Source organism: Nipponia nippon, unplaced genomic scaffold, assembly GCF_047370975.1.
Source record: "Nipponia nippon isolate SJK-2023a ecotype South Korea unplaced genomic scaffold, ASM4737097v1 scaffold_16, whole genome shotgun sequence".
Classification (NCBI taxonomy): Eukaryota; Metazoa; Chordata; class Aves; order Pelecaniformes; family Threskiornithidae; genus Nipponia; species Nipponia nippon.
Window position 1 is genome coordinate 3,267,933 of NW_028262332.1, and position 19,045 is coordinate 3,286,977.

A 19,045-nucleotide genomic window follows, 5' to 3' on the forward strand; every position below is an offset into this window, starting at 1 on the left:
ACTGACTGTTAATAAAGCACAGAACACAGGCTTTGGTGCTCCTGTCTGCAGCACCTTCTGTGTCTCCATACAGCAATTCCTGCTGTCCCAGGGCTCTCTGACAGCAAAGCTGGTCCCAGTGCACACCCCAGCATGGGGGGTTCCCACCAGGCTCTGCCCTCTGGGGCGATGCCAAAGTTTCAGTGGACATAACCATTCCCAAAGGCTAATGCTCAGCTAAAGCTCAGAAATGCAATAATCGAAGGATTGCAATTAAAAATAATAGCAATATTAAATATATATATATATAAATCAGGAAGATGGGACCTAAGGGTAAGTGCTTCCCTCCCTCCTTCCTTCCCTCCCTCCTGATTTTGAAGTTTTTAGTGATATTTCCCATGCACGCACATTTTTACACCCTGCGTCAAATCAACAATATCTGACCCTACCTAATAGCTAGCACTTCACAGTAAGTGTTATTCGCAGAGCTGATCATATTTGCTCTGACCGAAAGCATCTTCTTTCCCAGCCACCTTCCAGTGATCGTCAAGGAGGCAGAAACATTTGTTCTGTTTCAAAAGTGCAACCTTGAAGTAGGGCAGAGAGACTGGATTAAAACAAAAGATCTTTTATTGTCTTCAACTGAAGAGTATGATACAGAGGAATTACACATAGGTTTCATTCATATAAAAAAAGAGAGCCCTTTATTTACACAACTGTTCAAAGTCACCAATGGTACCTAACAACAGCTCTGTATTTTCTTTGTATTCTTTTGTTAGTTATTCCCACCTAGATGGAGCAAGCATTGGTCAGTAACACTTAGAAAAACATGTAAAAATCTTTTGGGCAGGGAAAAAAAAAGAAATATGTTCTAAAAGAAATCAAATCCTTATGGGCGTTTCACTGTAACAAACCCAGCAGAATACTTACAACTAACCACTGACAAAAGGAACAGTTTTCGGTATGGGCTCAGCAGCCTAATCATTCTCAGCCGTTCTTTTACTTCCTCATCTAAGTAAATACACCCTGGACATGCACAAACTCAACATGTATGAAAAAAAGGTAGAAATTTATTTAAAAGTAATTGTGCTTTTATTTATAAAAAAAAATTTACAATCAGACACTGTCCTGCTGTGTTTCCGAAAGCATGGTTCTCTTAAAAATGACAAAAACTTAGCTTATTATTATTATCATTATTATTATTACTTTGTCATTATATTAATAATATTAATCTTATGCTTAAGTTTAAAAACATACTGCTTTCCCCTTCCCATCCCCTCCTTCTCTGTGGTACTTGATATATATAAAAAAAGGCTTTCCAACAACCAAAGAATTTCAATTATAACTAATTATAATAATAATAATAATGATAATTAATCGTACACATTTCTGTGTGTAAAATATGGCTGGTTCTAAAACAAACTACCAATGTACAAAACTGTTCTCCCTCCCCTACCCTGGGCCACCCAAGAGATAGTCAGACTGTGGAAGAACTTTATCCCAGAGGCTTTCTGAGAAAATAAAAATTAATAAAACAACATACAACCCTTGAGATCATTGTCTTTGGTGTGGAGGACATTACTGATGGGCAGCCGGAGCTGCTCTGCTGAAAATGCTGGGACACTTAAGGCTTGTTGTCTGGGCTGCTGCAGAAGCCTCTGTTTGGCCAGGGGTCACCGATGCTTTGGTACGACGACCAGCTCCTCACACCCCCCACCCCAGTGATGCCAGAGGATCCCCCCACACCCCCACTCTATATCCCTCCCTCCCTCCCCCACCCATAGCCCCTTCACCACCTCTGGGGCTTTATGCTCGCTTTCGTCTTCCTTCCAGATTTCGGAAGCTGGAGGGTCTCAGCTTCATCTCTGCAAACTGGATAGAATATTCATGGCCCTTCCAGTGGAACCAGTTAACACCCTGCAAAGACAAAGATGAAGTGTGGGAGGTAACACATTTACTTCTTCTCCTGTTGTCAGCCTTCACTGCTCTCATTTCAGCTTGCAGGCTGTTTTCTAACTTGGGAACAGAGGCACACCAAAGTAGAGGGGCTTTGGGAAGCACAGGGCTCTGGCCGCTAGCATGCACAACCTGCACAAACAAACCCACACGCTGTCCCCCCGAGCTGTCGCTCTTTGCCTGGCTTTCATGGCAGGAAGAACATTTTGTTTCACATGTTGAAAACTACAATTGTTCCCTGCACACTTGGGATATATTATTTGTTGACAAAAACATCAGTATTTCACCAGCTGACATTAAATTCTTGTTTTGTGAGCAACTGCTCATATCTTTCCCTATGACCCTTTGGTCTGGAGAGTGGGCTTGGTTGGTGTGCTGATGTCTGGCTAGCTGAACCAGACAGCTCCATAGTTGCAATTCCCCTTCTTCTAATGCATTATGGAAGCTTTCAAACACCAAGCTCACCTGACTGTGGCTGTTGTCACCGTATCTGCCCATCAGATTGACTCGGTGACAATTCTTGTACCAGAATGCACCTTTGTATGACAAAGCACAGTTGGTAATGGCAGAATCATTGTCCTTGTCAAAGGTGGAGAAGGACCTTCCGGTATGGTACGTCATGGAGTCACCTGGATGGGGGAGACAGAAGAAAGTGCGAAGTCAGTGGTTTGCCTAGTTTAGATTACATGGGAGCGACCATTCTGCAGAAAATGTCTGTACTATGCCATGCACTGTCTGAAAAGCCTGGCTGTGTATCTAAGTTCTTAAAAATTGACTTGTTTTACTACAGAAGGAAGTACACAGTTTTTGTTGTTGAAGGCAAGTCAAAGTATTTTTCCAGGTGGTCTGTAATTCCCAACTTATTAAGTGGTTTTTCATGCAGCTCAATTTCTGCACTTCTTGGTGGAAGCTGGATTTTGGCCCTGTACAAAAGGCAGTGTGGACAAACCAAGTCCAAATGGACCTCCACAAGGAGTGAGTCAAGATCAAAGGAGTCTTCACACCTAGCTGGTCCATGCAGTAAAGCTATCCATCTTCATTAGCTGGAAACACAGACAGAGAGAGAGATGTCTGCCTAATGTTGACTTCCCACTCTCAGGGTCTGGGTGCCCATTTACAGGTGGGTGCAATAGGAGCAGCCTTCAGTGTATGCCTGAAACAGAGCTCACATTTATGCCTCAGGATCTGCGTTGCTCCATCCGCTAATCTTGAATCCTACTAGCTGTAGCAGCTACTACTGCTCTGCATCACTATGTTTGCCTTAAATAGACAATAATTCTACTACTGCATATCCTTTGTCTGTGTCCCTATAAGCTGTGCATAAAGTTCATGTGATGGTCACAGGGCAGAGTCAATACACACACCTGTGTGGTCTGTTTTATGCACCTTGCAGCATGAAAGGTATCTCCTTTTAAGATATCTTGTGGAGCTGGATTTATCTCTTAATCCTCTGAAGCCCTGAAGAGGACTCAATGAGGCCTGCAGGGTTTGCCCCAGTATGATTACAAAAGGCAGATGACTTGTCCAGCAAAATTACAAATCATGTTATAGCAGGACTCTGCTGCATATTCCACTGACAAGAGACGAGGCTGTGCCAAGCTATTATTAGCTGTATAAATGACAGTCAAGCGTTGGCAAAATGACATATGTGGCTGTTTAGTATACTTGTTTATATTCTGTCATAAGCATGCCATAAAATGTGGCACCTAAATGACCGGAGGATTTAAAACGGAAACATAAAATATATCGATATGTTCATATTTTCAAACACCTGACATATAAGAGGTACCTGCTGTGATGATGATCTGCAACATTCAGACGCTGTTACCTTAAGCCAACTGGGAGGAAATTGCAAGTCAGAAGAAAAAAAAATATTTCATCTCACCTGCTGTGCCACTGTATCCATCCACCCTTAGCCGGTATCTGCTCTTTGAGTCTCCAACGCTGAACTTGTCGTAGACAGCATAAGCTGTCTCACCCTTGTCCCGCAGATCTACACGCAGCTCATACTGCCCCTGAGAAGTGATTTTGTGGAGATTCTCCAGACCTGTGGAAATAAATGAGCAATCCATGTGTGTCCCCGTGTTTATTTGTCTGCCATCATGTTATCCCATAAAGGAGGTCATATTGGCCTGTATAGATACAACAGGGCATAAACACTGGTGAGGAAAGTGAGCTATTTTAGCTGTAGGATAATATTAGCACAAAAACAAATAGATAAAAACAGGCTGATTGAGAGACCTCTTCCCTTCAAATCACAGTAGCAGGTAGCCCTTTGGGAAAAGTAATCAAAGTTACGCTGTGTGACCATCATTGTCTTTCATTTACAACCAAATAAAATGTAGCGCAATCTTTGAAAATTTGCTTTTTACTTCTATTTTCCCCACTTTACTTTTCTTGCTGGGGGTGTCCTAGGAGTACAGGAAGAAGAAGATTTGCAGTTGCTTCTCTGGTGACCTCCTGACTTCTTACAGAGCACCAGTGAGCATTGGTTTGGAACGTTTGGTGACCCACAAAGCATGACATCTATGAATGCAACCGGAGGGACTGGCTTGGACCTGGCAATTTCAATCTCCCTCACAGCATGCTGTCTCCTAGCCTAGATTATGTTCTTGTTTACAAATACTCTTGCCAACCAAATGGAGGCTTCAAAGTGGCTCCTAGTCTTTTGGGCTTTGTGTTTTCTTTTTTAAAAAAAGACAAATTCTTGCCACTTACCTATCCAGAATTCATCCTTAGGATCTCCAAAGCCAGCCACATAAGCCTTCCAGTTCTTGTAGAAATCTTCTTTTCCATTTTGACGCCTCAGGAACACCTGCAAACACCACATGCAAGGAGTGTTATCAACAGACTGCCTTAGACAGAAAGGGCACGAGCAACGTGGCTTGTACAAATGCAGAGGTTGGCATTGCTGCTCCCCTGCTCTCACCACCCAAAGCAGCAATCTCACTGGAGTTACTGAATTGTATCAAGACTTTTCAATGTTCCTTGCCTTTTTTTATGTCTCTAGTTTATCTATTGGGTTCCCAGGCTTTCCCGATTGATGTGACCTTTTAGTTCCTGCTCTCTGCTTTTTTAACAGCCCCTTGCAGTTCTGTATTTATCAGCCAAGACTTTCTACATCCTCTAGCCTCCTAGCCATGCATTTGTCCAGCTCCTTCTTCCCTTCTGTGCCCTGGGTCCCTCTGACGTGTTCAGATTTCAGCACAGAGAGTTGGTATTTTTATTGCCATTCATTTGTTGTCTGGGTGGGATGTATCCCTTGTATAAAGGCCTGGAAGCCCGGCCAGCCACTACACCATGTGACTGCTGAACAAACGCTTTCTCTGGCCTGTGCTTTTACCTCCTTCATTGTCTCTCTCATCAAATAGAGTCAGTCCACTCTCCTCTCACCTAATTAGCTATGTAGAAGGTATGTATCTGATCTAAGAAGGTCATTTCAGTAACCCCTATAGCCAGTGGAGAGAGATCAGTGCTTTTCCTAGGTGCTGAAACCACTGATGTGACCCATCCTTTGGAGACACCTCTCTCTCCTCCAACGATAGGAAGAGCTAGTAACCTTGTTCTAGGCACCTCGGTGTCCAGTAAATTCCCCCAATTTATAGATAAGTCAGCCCTACTTTGATAATAGAGCATTATGAGGTTTGCCACAGATGAGCAGGGATGGGATCTGCTACCCCTGCTCTTAGCACAAGCAGATGCACATGAGGGTGGTGCGGGCCCTCTCCCTCTTACTCACAATCCATCCGCCCCCATCCTCGCCCATGTCGCAGAAGACTTGCAGAGGCTGATCCTTGTCCCCATTCAGGTAAATTGTGTAGAGCCCAGAGGTGGTTTCTCCGTTCAGGAGAGCCTGGGAGCAGTCTTTAGGGTAAGGATAGAGAAGACCAGCTGCACACACAAAAAAAGAGAAAGCAGTCCTTAAGAAATCAGCAATTACAAGGAACTTGTTGAATACACATGACTCATGAGAATCTGTTGTGGGTCAATGGCACAGCCAGGTACAGAGCCCAGGAATGGACTTGTAACCGCTATCATACGTAAAAAAGATTCACAGTAAACAGCAGATGATGTAAATTTTTCTTTCAAATATGCGTTTGCACATCTGTCTAGACTTTTGGAAGTGCTGTGAATGCCAGATAACTACTCCCTGCTATGATGGGAGTGCATCCTCCAGCTAAATATTTAAATAGCATGAGCTGTGTTTATGGCAACTTTTGGGTAAAACCAAATCCACCGATCTCTGATTATGTGATAGAAAAGGGAGGGGGAAATACAAAGACAGAACTACAACCAAAAATAAATGAATGGGGAATATTTTGCTAGCAAGTACAATATTAAATATGTTATAAAATTAGACTTTTAAAAAAACAAAGCAAACAATAACAGTTGAAACTACAGGGAAATGTCGTTAAGTATTTCCTCCTGATAACAAGCTAATAGCATTGTTGCACTCGGAACAATTTCTAACCCCCCAAAAAGCTTTTCTTGTTTTCTTTTTAAATTCACTTAGGCCATTAACTTTTTCAGCCAATGGTTTAATTACATGATGTTCTAGGTGTGTCCATAGGAGAGTTGTTAACTGTGGCTGCTCACAGAGTGGCTGTTGCTCCCTTTCCAGTGTGTTGCACATCCCTGCCTGTGCCTCAGCTACAGAGAATTTGCATCAGCTTTGGGATTTGGAGAAAAGAGGCTGTCTGCAGGGAGCTGCTTCACTGTTTCCCTCTCACCAAATAGCACACAAATATATGTTTAGAGTTAAGGCCAGGCTTAAGGATCTGCCTGAATGAGGCTGACACTGCATTTGTATGGGTGAAGGCACCCCATTCAGTCCCTGCTTATGGTCAATTTGCCAAACGTCACTTAGAGACACCCATATTTAATTCTTCTCCTATTTCTGGTTGTGGATTGTTGCCTGTTGGTGGAGTTCACCCTGTTCTACACAAGGAGTGACTGTGAGGAGACTCGGGGCTATATGACTTTTATTAGCACTTCTGTGAGTCCTTGGGCTAAAGTTGGTATAAGCGGCAGAAGGGAGAATGGAAATGGCTGAAGGTCCTACTGGGTGTGAAAGGCTGGAAACTGTGAAAAGTGAGACAAATGACAGGCAAGGCTTCACAGTTAATACTGAACAACACGGTTTTTTTAACGTCAACTGTGAAGTGACCTTCAGAGAACCTAATCTATTCTTGCATTCAGCTCACTGGAGAGCTGTCCTCTTAGAGCTGGAACAGACATGCTATGTGGCTTTGCGAAAACCGATCTTAGAAAGAGGAGGAAAAAACCTGCCCAGAAATTCATCTCCTCAGACCACTGAACAGATCTGTGTGTGTGTGGTTACCTTCATTTCGACTTAAAACACTGATTTAACAGCTTGCTATGCATCAGAGGTAAATCAGGGTGCCAGTTTGGATTTTAAAGAGTAATGTTCCTTTCGATATTTTACATGGGAAAGGCAGGATGTTTCATCAGAGCGAGGACTATAGAGGTGTATGGACGGATAGAAAGAAAACAATTTCATCCTGCCAGTCTGGGGGAAGCAGATGACACTACAGCTCAGGGGGAACAGGGACTTTTGCACCAACACTACAAGCAAATGAAGTGCATACTGAGAACTGGATTAAAAATCTTCTATGAGGTCTGTGTCTGCTTACTGCAGAGTTTAGCGCTGTCCTGAGAGCAGTAACTTATATGTTATTTCAGCTGTGCATGTGCTCTAAGGTCCTTACTTGTGGTGAAAATAGTCTGGATTGTTTTGCTTTTCAGGGATCTGTTCAGTGCCTGGAGTTTCACCGTGTACTGGGTAGATGGGCTCAGCTCTGTCAGGCTGTAGGACGTTGTCTCGGGGTTTAGGATGACTTCCTATGGGAAGGAGAAATAATATAGGGAAATCTCAGTGAGAAAATAATAATAACCAGAACTGTTACATATTTTAGTTTGTCACATTATTTTTTGTGGTAATTATTTATGGTATTTTTAACCATCTAAATTATTTACTACTAAACTTCTATTCCTCTAAGATTTTCATCAAGCTAACCTTCTTTAGAAGTTTGAGAAAAGTTGTCTGGAAATTAATGTTTACCACCACAATGTATAAGCTGTGTGGTTTAATAGCAAGTCAGCATAAATGTTCATATGCCTTAAACATACACATTATATCGATGTCTCTGTGAAACTCATAAAAAAACTGAGAAGAATCACCCTTTAGGACAAGGAAATATCATACTCCAGTCTTCAAAAGGCTCTCTCCCTGTAACTTTCAAAGGCTGATTTTCAGTACACTTAGGGAACTTGCCTTCTTGAAAATCAGAACCCTTTCTGATGTACCAGGCTGGGCATCCAAAATTATCTGTCATTTTTGCTGGGATTCACCTCATTCACATTTAGGCATCTAGAGTTATTTAGTTATGTAGGAACATAATAAAATTATTGGAGAACAAGAGGCACTTTCAAAGGCAATTCATCCTGCCTTAGACACCTCACTTTTACAAGGACAGATTCTCCTGAGTTTAGAAAGAGGAATCCCATTCTTTGGGGTGTGTGAGTTTATTCCATGATACAGGTTTGGAATGAGGGAAAATGGTTGTTTGTGCTTTTATCCGTATTGTGGAGAGATGACTGTCAAAATTCAGACTGCAATTGAGCTTCTGTTACAGGATATAATATAGGAAATACTTAAGCAGGTTTTAAATGCATTTGTGTTCAAGCTAGCACTGAAACAGGTACTTAGTATTTTACCATGTTTGACTTAAGGCAGATGATTATGTTCCATTGCGGAACACTTCAGAGCATCTCTACTGTACAGTTTTGAGGCACAGCCCTTCTGGTTTGGTTACAAGTGCTATACCTTGACTCTGCCATCAATGGACTCGTAGATCAGGAGATAACCAGTGACAGGAGCACGTGGAGGCCTCCAAGTTATTACAGCTGTTTCTGACTGAACCTCAGTAGCACTTAAATCTCTTGGAGCATCCAGTCCTGAAGGAGACAACAGATCAATTACATCTACATGGAGTTTAGTACACAGGCTATCTTATAGGCAGTATATTAAAACAGGCCACGAAAGCAAATTTTTCTCCCCAGAAATTTGAAACTAAAAAATATTTCAATTTAAATTTTGTGATTAAAAAGTAATTTTCTCATGGGAAGCTTTAAAAGAAAAGTATTTACTTTACCTAAGTTAAAATATTGGCTTGTCTCAGGCACTTTAGTTTATAAGCAGTTGCATTGAAATGTCTTTTTTGAAATTGTGCCTTTCATTCTTTCACACAAGAAGACAGACTGGTATTTACATATTCCCAGGAAGAAAAACTTTAGTTCCAATGGTGCCTCTTTTGAATAGGAAAACTTTTCATACTTGGTCTGGCTACAGCTTCCCTTCTCCACTGTAATTATAACGCTGAATTTGTATGGCTCAGCTCTCGGCTCTCTAGCCAATGTCCTGGGACAAATCCAGTAACAGTCAGGAAAATGAGAAATGTCCATGATTTCACTGATGCTCATGGAAAGCCATAAGTATGAAACCAGCTGGATACTTTCAGCATTGATACCCCAACATCAGCCCCCAAAGAAGAGCTCCTGCTCCTGCTTTGTGTGAAAATCTATAGAATTGGTGACAGAAAATCGCCTTCTGGATCAGTCACACTAGCCTTTGGCCAGAGAAAATTTCGTGCAAATACTATCAAAATGCAGGCTTCTAGTTAAAAAAAAAGCACAATGTGCTGGCTGACTTTATGGTATTAGAGAAATGTAAGCCAGGTGGGACTAGAAGAGATGGCAGCTCTCCCCACAGTGAGGTGGGACATAGCACCTGTAGTAAACTGGGTGGAGAGGGTCTCACTCCTCTGTGTGTCCTTCAGTGCATGGACACTCAGCGTATACTCAGTTGCAGGTTGAAGGCCCTTCAGGTCGCACTCCACAGTGTTTCCTGATACCATCTGAGTAACTTCTGGTTCTAAGAAGAAAGCACAGAAGAGAACGGGTCCCGGCATTATTCAGACATGTCATGATGTACTCAACTCCATGCTCCACTCAGTCATTTTTTTTTTTCTTTTACTAGCTGGGAGCAAGTGCAAAATAGTAAAAGCCCAGAGCCCATCTCCCTGCTTACTCTTATGCTGAATCTGAATTAACACCAGAATCCTTTACCTAAAAGTATTAGCACTCTCTAGTGTTCATATGAATTATAACACCATCTTTTCCTTTCAAGAGTATCAGTTATCTCAGTTCATGTCTGAATGGGGAATGCTGAACTGAAATGATAATTTTTAAAATGCTTCCAGCGAGGCATCTCCTTCAAGTAACAGCCCCCTGCCACCCTCTTGTAGTCACATTGCTCAACCATTTCTGAGCATCTCTAAAGAGCTGTAACACTGTCAGCTCTCTGACCCATCACTAACTCTTCTTACCATTCTCAGAAGCATAGGAGACAACGTAATTATCCACAGCAGCAATTGCTGGCTGCCAGGTTGCCAGAGCCTCAGACTCTGTGATGTTCACCACTACTAGGCCTGACGGGCTGTCCAGAGCTGAAAGAAAGAGAATAGCAGATTGAAGGAATTTGACAAACATTCTCGGTTCTGTGCAATGCTCTGCTGTAAATATATGATATAAAATGCGCCAACACTGCTGCTTGATGCAGCTTTTATGATCCCCTTTGGAATAGTGGAGCTCTGCAGAAAAGACGTCAGTGCCTATAAAGAGACATCAAATACCTCCACTGGAAAGGGAGGTCAATGCGTGAAAAGATTGAATGCTGGGAACAGACATAACTAACTATGTTCTCAGATCAGTCTTGATATCATCAATCTTAACGGCTCTGTCAGAGCTGACATTTTTCTCTCAACACCTCAAATCTGGACTGGTTTTTGGAGCAAACTCAGGAGACAGAGCTGGGAAAAATAACCAATGTGATGGCAACTGATAGCCACTGTGACCTTCCACCAGCTTGCCCTGCATGTTTAAAAATAAACCAATCAAACAGCCAGCCAACCATCCAAAATTCCCACATGTCCTGCCTTGCTTCCTCATGGGACTCTATTTCTCACAGTTTTATATTCTCACTGAATTGGGATAGATATCTGCCTCCAGTACTTCTGAAGTGGGCTATAAATTTCAGGTTATTATCCAATAGTCATCATCTTGTTCCTTGCCTCAGTTCTCTGAATACTTGTTAGCCCCCCAGGAAAGAATGAATGAATGAGATTGCAGGGTGGGGTCAGCAGGAGCATAGTGGACCCTCATTTCCTGCAGGGATACTTAAAGCTGTATTGAAGAAAAGCCAGGAGAGAGAATGTTTTTATGCTTAGAACACAGTCTGGAAGCTGGGAGATGTGGAGTTTGAGTCCACAACAGAAACTGGTCTGAACTGCTCAGCTGAGCCGGCCCTTTGCTCCCCCATCTGTAAAGTGGTATTAATTAAACTTCTGTTTTTTTTCTGATGTATTAGGACGGTAAATATATGAATTGTCTCTGTCTCACTGCAAGTTGGTTCAGCACTTAGCAAACGGAAGCCTGATCAAACTTACAAGTTCTATACTCATCTGAAATACACAAAGAATGGGCAAAAAACTTCCTGCAGTTTGTGCAGATAGCAAAAATGGGATCTCAGTGGGTCTTCAGCTCCAGTTCCTGAGTCTCTCCTCCAGCACAGAAAATACATTCGAAAGTATGCTATTTTCCCTTTATATATTACCTGTTTTCAGAGTGCCAGAGATGGGTTCACTTTCTTCAAAGCCTTTCACAGAGATGATACTAACATTGTAGTCTACACCTGGGACTAACTTCACCAACTTGGTCCTTGTCTTGCTTCCATCGACTGTAACAACATTTGGAGTACCTAGGATGAAGCCAAATGCCAAGGGATTAGTGACACAATACTCCAATAAATGCTTGAATGATGTGTTTCAAGTTAAAGACATTATGACCAACACGGACATACTTGTATGGGAGGAGGTGAATTTTCCCCAGGTAGTTACAATCACCAATATCAAAGGGCAGCCTCAGGAAAAAATATTGCTGCCATGACACCTAAATATAAGACATTGGGTTGTATTCATTCCTAGTGATATGCCAACAGTAAGAAAAAACTAGCATTTCTGTTCAGAAAAATATAATTTTACAAGTAAAATATATATATATATACACATATATATATATATACATATATATATATATATGTAAGGTGAAAACACAGCAGTCTCTACATGGAAGTTCATACACCTGCAAGGACAGGACTTGCAGTTTACATCTGCTTTGTTTCTGGTAAGGGCTGGAAGTTTCTCTTTCACCCATCTCACTTGGAATAAGGATATAGTATAGATTATTTAAAGAGGTGCTGCATGTGTGGCTGAGGACTTAGGACACATATTTGTTTCAAATTCTGGGTTTATTCCAGGAAAGCACTTAGACAAGTGCCTCACTTTCTGATGGTGGATTGTTCCTTTTCTTCTGTGGGATCACTATATATTTGAAGTTGCATGTGTCCTTACATTCTACATTGTCTAAAGGCGTAAATCTTTACTTGTCTTAGTCAATAGCATGTCTTTTATGGTCCTGACATCTGTAGTGTTTGCTCTTTAGCTGTTTCCTTTCAGAGATGTTGCTAAGTTATGCTAAAAATCTGTTTAAGTATAGGAAGTTTTTTAAGCTGAACACTAAAACAGAGATATAATGGATAGAATGAAACAACATTGGGGAGTATTAAGAAAAATCACTGCCCTGGAAAACTATTATAACCATAGATGACGATAATTATTTCCAAGGGCCATCATTTCAAATATGCTTAGCTCATAAAGTGCCTACAAAATGATGAGACAGTTTGGAAATAAATCCTTACTTAGGAGGCTCAGCAGGAACAGAGATTTTTGTGAACGTGGCCCTATTAGGGGTACCATCATTCCAGCATCTAGTGCTGAGCTCCCTTATAAGTCTTGTTGATGGGATGTGGGACACTATGTTCAGACAGAGGTTGGCTACTGGGACGTGTATGCACACCCACGTTCCTGGTCAGCAGTTTGAAGAAAAAAGGGATGATCTGTGTAAGATCATCTGGGAGATGTACTGCGAGATGGATATCAGCACAACAAACCCTTTCTGCTCTCCCTTTTACCATCATCCTCCTTGTCCCTCCTGGCAGTTACTCACCTCCTGTGACAGGGACATAGGAGATCCGGTAGCTCTCCACGCGGGTGCGAGGGGGTGTCCAGCTGACTGTAGCGGAGTTTTCTGTGATGTCGGAGAAAGAAATTCCCTTGGGAGATCCAACAACTGTCAGTGGAGAATAGAGAACAAACACACCACATAGAAAGAAAAGGTAAATCATTTGTTTATCCGTCCTTAGTGCTGGAACACTGATTTGTCTTATCCCTCTATTCCAAGAGCTGATGCTATCAATATTCTGTCCTAAACAACACTCATGCAGGGACTATCAAACAGTTAATGGTTTTACTACATACTGTCAGCAACAATCTATTTGGTCTAAATTTTCCCTTTTCAGTAACATTACAGTGCTGCACAGGTGAAAAATACCCCAGACATGTATCTACATATCACGTACACAGAAGTAAGAGATTTCGGTGTTACAGAAAAGTATGGAGGAATACTTACAGGAATGCCATTCCATTACCCAGGAGGCATTGTATTTATAATTTTTTCTACCCCAGTTTCACTTGGATGATTTTTAGACTTCCCATTGAGTCTCAGAGCCCTATCTGTGACACAAAGCAACAGCAGCCCTTAGTGGAGAGATCTCTCTTCCTGAGCATAAAGTTTCTACTATAGGGTGCCTAAAAAAGACCTGGACTCAGTTGCGTGAGTTCATCAAGGGTCCATCCTCTCAAGCATTGACTGCCTGTAACTTCTGTTGGTTTCAAACTAGAAGCAACAAGATTTTCTTCTTGGAATCTCTATCTGAGACCTTGATTTTCCTTAGGTACATTCAAGCACATCCATCCAGAGGACATCCAAGTACAACCATCATGAGGAAGGCATCTGTGGTTCCACTGCAGCTCTTTGTCATACAACCCAGCCTTTCCCTTTATAAACCTGATCACTACATTTGCCCATAAATATTAGATCAGTAAGCTGGGCAAACAAAGCCCAAGTTTTGCCAAAATGACCCAATCTTAAGACGGAAACCAACATGTATGTGAAACATTTCAGTTTAGGGCTTAATTAAGCTACTGCAAAACAAGCATGGAAAGGGCTTCTGGAAGGACAGGGAAAAGAGACCTGCCACTTGAAAGTTTACATTGAGCATCTCACTTCCAATTTGCTTTTTTGACTGTAACAAAAACAACCCTGACACATGTTAAAAAAATAAACAGCCCACACAGACTAGGCCATTAGCACAAAGAGGAGAGATACCGAACATCAGCCACATTAAGAACAGTGGAGACAGGCTGAGGACAGGGGAAGGGGGGCAAGAGGAGAAAAAAAGTGACTGTGCTTGAAATAGCTTGGAAAGAACGTGTCTGAGGGAAAGAAGTCAGAGGGCTATTTGTTCCATGTGTCCCCAAAGCTCTAGCAGCAATGCACTAAATCAACTGAAAGGCAAGGAAAGAAAAACAACAGAGCTTTCAAGAGAAATGTAAATTATTTCTCTGGAGCTCACTACACATGTTGCGTTTGTGGGGTTTGCTCACATGGAAAAGCCAAAGAAAGAAATAAAAGAATTAAAGATAACGAAGAAAGCAAGGTGGGTTAGTAAAACTACATAGCACACAAAGTTGCTACTGATTTAGGCACTGTCCGAAGGAAACAGAAGAGCATAAATAAAACCTGGGAAACAGAGAGAAACAAAAATCATGTTCATTTTGCTTCACATTGTAGGTGCCCTTAGTGACTGATGAAAAGTGCTAGTGATGGCTCTGGAGACCAAAGAGATGGACCAGCACTCGTTTTTCATACACATGGGGAATTCCAGCCTTTCCCAGAAAATAAAGTACTCAATCCATCCCACTTGGGCTCTGCTGTGCACACTTCCATGGGCTTCATGTTTGTTTTCTGTACCAGGTGAACTGCATAACAAACAGTAGTAAGAAGAGCCTTGACTATGTGAGAATTCCACATCCCCAACTACCCCAACTGCAGCTACTTTCCTGGGAGCAAACCTGGCAAAGAAAATATAATGGACCATCAGAGCAAGCATCAGTCCTGGAAAGAGTCCCAGAGATGTAAGAGAGTGGTACCTTTGAGCACAGGGAAATTAAAAAGGAGCAAATGGAACCATCTTCTTGAGCTACCTGAAAGCCAAAATTAAGCAGGCATAAAAAATGGCCAGCGTGCTTCTGTCTCGTCACTCATAAAAAACCTCAGTTCATCTGTTGGGCAGATACAGGTAATTAGCATTATCCTCTAGCACCATTCACCATTAGCTGTATGAGAGATGGAGGACTTCCCTGTGAGATTGCTAAAGCACTCATGATACCTGAGTAGCTGATATTCTTTGAGGATTTTTTTGCTAAAAAATTTTTCTTTCATTACTAACAGACTATAGGAGTATGTTCACTGGCTTTCTTGTCCTAAGCAACAGGAAGCATCAGGTTGCATTTATCCTGTATAAAGAGCATCTGAAGTGTTTTGTGATCCTCTCAGATGAAAAATGGTGTGGCAAAACACCATTAGAAGAAGAGGAAAGTAGCTGCATGAGACCCACACTTGCTGTCGAGGATATGAAGTGGCACACAGCCATGTTGTGGTCCCCCGGTGAGGGCTGAATTGCACCTTAACAGACATTATACAGATGAATTTCCAAAAGACACCGACTGTCCCTCTGAGAGCAGCAGTGGACAAACTCCCTTGTGCCAACTTGATTAGACACTGCAGATCTGTATGATGCTGCCTTGCACTACAGTGATTTTATAATTAATGTTTTGTATCACAGCAGAATTGATGAGGATAAAATGACAGACAAATGCAGAGGGTAGGGAGAATGGGTACCATCATCACCCCAAAGACAATAGTCTTTTAACAACATTATCATCAGCAGTTCTGGGGAAAAACTATTGCTGTTCACTTGTACATACAAGTAAATAATGGAGGAAGAACTCCTTGTGATGGGTGTGGGAAGATATGACTTTATCGTCATCTCCCATGCCCAGCGGTTTCACTTCACATTCCTGGTGCAATGGGAGCAAGGGAGATCATCTCAGCCTCTGGGCAAGTTACCAGCTGCAGGACCAACACAAGCTACATGGAGAAAATGGCAAATGTCAGTCCTGCCCCACTCATCCTTTCCACATCCAAAGCCCATGGCTGTCACTGGACCAACTGCCTTGCTGGCTTCTTAAAAGAGAAAGACGGAAAGGAAACCGCAGAGGAGGACAAGACAGCAAAAGCTGAACACTGCAACATCTTTCCTTCCCCTCCTTCCTCATGGCAGGTGGGTGGTTTGCTGTACAAAGATAAGAGGTCAGACCCTCAGAGAGAATTGCTTGGCAATGCTCAAACCAGACTCCCTCAACTGCACCAATTACACCAGCTGAGGACCTGATCCCTGAAGACTGCATTTGTGTATACAAGGGTATGTGCCCAGATACGGAAGAAGAGGGAAGCTGTGAGTGACAAATACAGAGAAGGATTTTCAATCTATCTAGATTATTTTCCTGCCTTCATTTCCATCGTAGTGTTTGGTTGAGGTTTGCTGGTCCGTTTGCTAGCTTTGTTCCAAATGTTATTTTACTATCTCCTCTACTAAAGCTAAAGACTTTCTAGCTAATTTATTCCTTGCTCATTCGTAACTTGTACATAGGCCAGAATAAAGTAAGGCTGAATATAAGCCTGTCTGAGCTACCCCTGTCAGGGACAGAAATATTTCTTTGCAACCAGACTAGAAATGCTATAAATATCCATATGTTTGTCTAATAATCAACTCCTAAAAAAGAAATTAGTTAGATGCCTTGGTGGTCCAGCTACCCAATGTGGTATAATCTGCAGTCTGAATTATTTAGCTGAATTTTTGTGGCTCCAGCTCTATTATCAATTATCCATGGGCTATTTACATCTGACAAACATCTATTGGGCTATTGGCTTCAGTAGGCGGCATGTGCTAAATCTCCCTGAAAGAACTGAATAAGAATGTAGTCACGAGGAAAATGATAACTCTTAGTTGTTTACCATAAATATCCTGGAAGTCAGTGAAAATGGGGGCGTGCTGCTAACAAGTGCAGTTGACTTTAAACATCCTTCTCCATTATGAGTCAACCCGCATGAGCTTAGAGAAAGGTGGCTTGTGATGGATGCATGTTCTGCTTCATGTAAATGTCTGGGTGAGTATATATATGCCCTTGCTGTTTATTGAAGGGATGTGATGGCAATCAGTGGAGCTGGTCAGAAATGTGCTTTTCCATGCTAACAACTGGCACCACAGACATTAAGGTGAATCATGAGGCCATGCTATTTCAGGAAAAGCTGTTCAATACTGAGTTATTGTTGTTCCTTTTCTGTGTGTTGTCTGGAGTACACTGCTACAGCTGTGCAAATGTCTCTTTTATGCATTTCTGTTGGCTTCCTCACACACTGAACTTACCTGTACCCTTCTCATTCCCCTCCTCCCAGAACTAGGTTAATTTGAAATTACTATGTTTTCATATCAGCAAGCTCAAATTTTTTAAGAGTGAATTTGGGTCACAAGACATTGCTTCATTTGCTTTAGATTTAAATATGTTTTAAAATGAAACCATGATTTTGGTGGAAAAAAAATTGAAAAGCTTCATTCAAAAGTGCCAAAATGAAATGCTTCAAATTATGAATCTTTTTTTTTGTTTAAATTAATCCAAGGAATTCAACCTAAGCTTTGAGAACTGTTTACTTGACTAGTATCTGCATATTTTCATAATAAAAGTAATAGAAGAAAAAATATTCCAGATACAAATAGCAAAAACATCCTTCTTCTCCCTGGCACTGAGAAAATGAAGCTCTGTTCTGGTGGAGATTTTTCAGAAACATATATAGGTTTAGGCTAACTTCAGACAGAAGACATTTGCAGTTATGTTTACAATGTTTCTTCATTATGTGAGACTATTGAAAGGCAAGAACTCCAGCTGTGTGGAATTGGCATGCTGCGATTGAGGATTAAGGCCTTGGTATTTTTAAACCAAAATGGCATGAATTGGCAGTCATACCTGCATGTTTAGTTCTGGATGATTTTACCTGGGTAAGTCACTAAGCTAATTTACATCAGGTTTTTTGACACAGAAGAATGAGAATTTATAGCAACTTCTGCTGACGGAGTTCAAAGCTTTGGTTTTGCAAGAAACTCAAGTTTATTTTGCATTATCGAGCACATGTTGCTCCTAGTAAGATCAGTCTAAGTTAACGGTGCTTAGTCCTTTGCTGATCAGGCCATAAATAAACTTCTCAATAGCTCTGGTAAATTCATTTTGTCATACCTCTTTTCTAGGGAGATAAACTGTTGTGCAGTGGTGATATGTAATGTTGCAGCAAATCACTGAAAAAGGCTGATACAGAGATAATATTTCTTGGCCCTCAAAGCCAGTGCTTTAATTGCTAGACTCTGCTGCCTAATTCCAGATCATGAAACCATATTAAATAGACAGTGATGAAGCTAAGGAATCTGAGATGATCGATTATAAATAACTACACCACATTGAACCAGTAACTTGGATAAAGGACATGCAGGAGACAGTTCAAACACCTCTGTAGCACCTCAAGCTGGCTATGAAAAGGAGAGATGCTGAAAGAAACAGGCAGGAACATGTTATGCTTTTCCTACTGCAAAGGCAATACCTGTGGTTGCTACTGCGTTTACGGGTTGGGAACGTCGTCCACTGCTAACTCCGTAGAGCTCAATTTCATATTCAGTACCCTCTTTCAGCCCTGTTATATCCTGGGTGCGTTCATGGCCTGGTACTATTAGTTCCAGTGGATCAGATTTCCTTTTGGTATCCCTGATTTTTAGAACAAAACTGTCGAAAACCCCATCATCTGCAGTCCAGGACAGACGGAAGCCATCTGGAGTAGCATCTGAAACCAGAAGGTTGTCGACCTCGGGTTCTGCTTCTAAAAAAGGAGAAGACAGCAGTAGGGAAAAGAAATGATTTGTTAATCAGTTCATTAGAGACCTGCCTGAGGTCTGGATATAACACAC

At 41.6% G+C, this 19,045-nt stretch overlaps 1 protein-coding gene across 5 annotated transcripts in view; it reads right to left on the bottom strand.

Annotated features, from left to right (window-relative positions):
• Nucleotides 1-587: 587 nt before the first annotated feature.
• Nucleotides 588-19,045, bottom strand: part of TNC (tenascin C) — a 74,240-nt gene continuing 55,782 nt past the window's right edge. For 4 of the 5 annotated variants that reach the window (XM_087752642.1, XM_009475833.2, XM_087752644.1 and 1 more), the window contains 12 exons: nt 18,685-18,957; nt 13,081-13,203; nt 11,630-11,773; nt 10,344-10,463; nt 9,746-9,889; nt 8,783-8,913; nt 7,665-7,797; nt 5,675-5,826; nt 4,654-4,750; nt 3,821-3,982; nt 2,401-2,564; nt 588-1,896 (listed from right to left, as the gene is read on the bottom strand). In XM_087752642.1, the coding sequence (XP_087608768.1) occupies nt 1,786-1,896; nt 2,401-2,564; nt 3,821-3,982; nt 4,654-4,750; nt 5,675-5,826; nt 7,665-7,797; nt 8,783-8,913; nt 9,746-9,889; nt 10,344-10,463; nt 11,630-11,773; nt 13,081-13,203; nt 18,685-18,957 (1,754 nt within the window). In that variant the 3' untranslated portion in view covers nt 588-1,785. The remainder of the gene's footprint in view (nt 1,897-2,400; nt 2,565-3,820; nt 3,983-4,653; nt 4,751-5,674; nt 5,827-7,664; nt 7,798-8,782; nt 8,914-9,745; nt 9,890-10,343; nt 10,464-11,629; nt 11,774-13,080; nt 13,204-18,684; nt 18,958-19,045) is intronic. The other variant, XM_087752643.1, reaches the window with a different exon arrangement.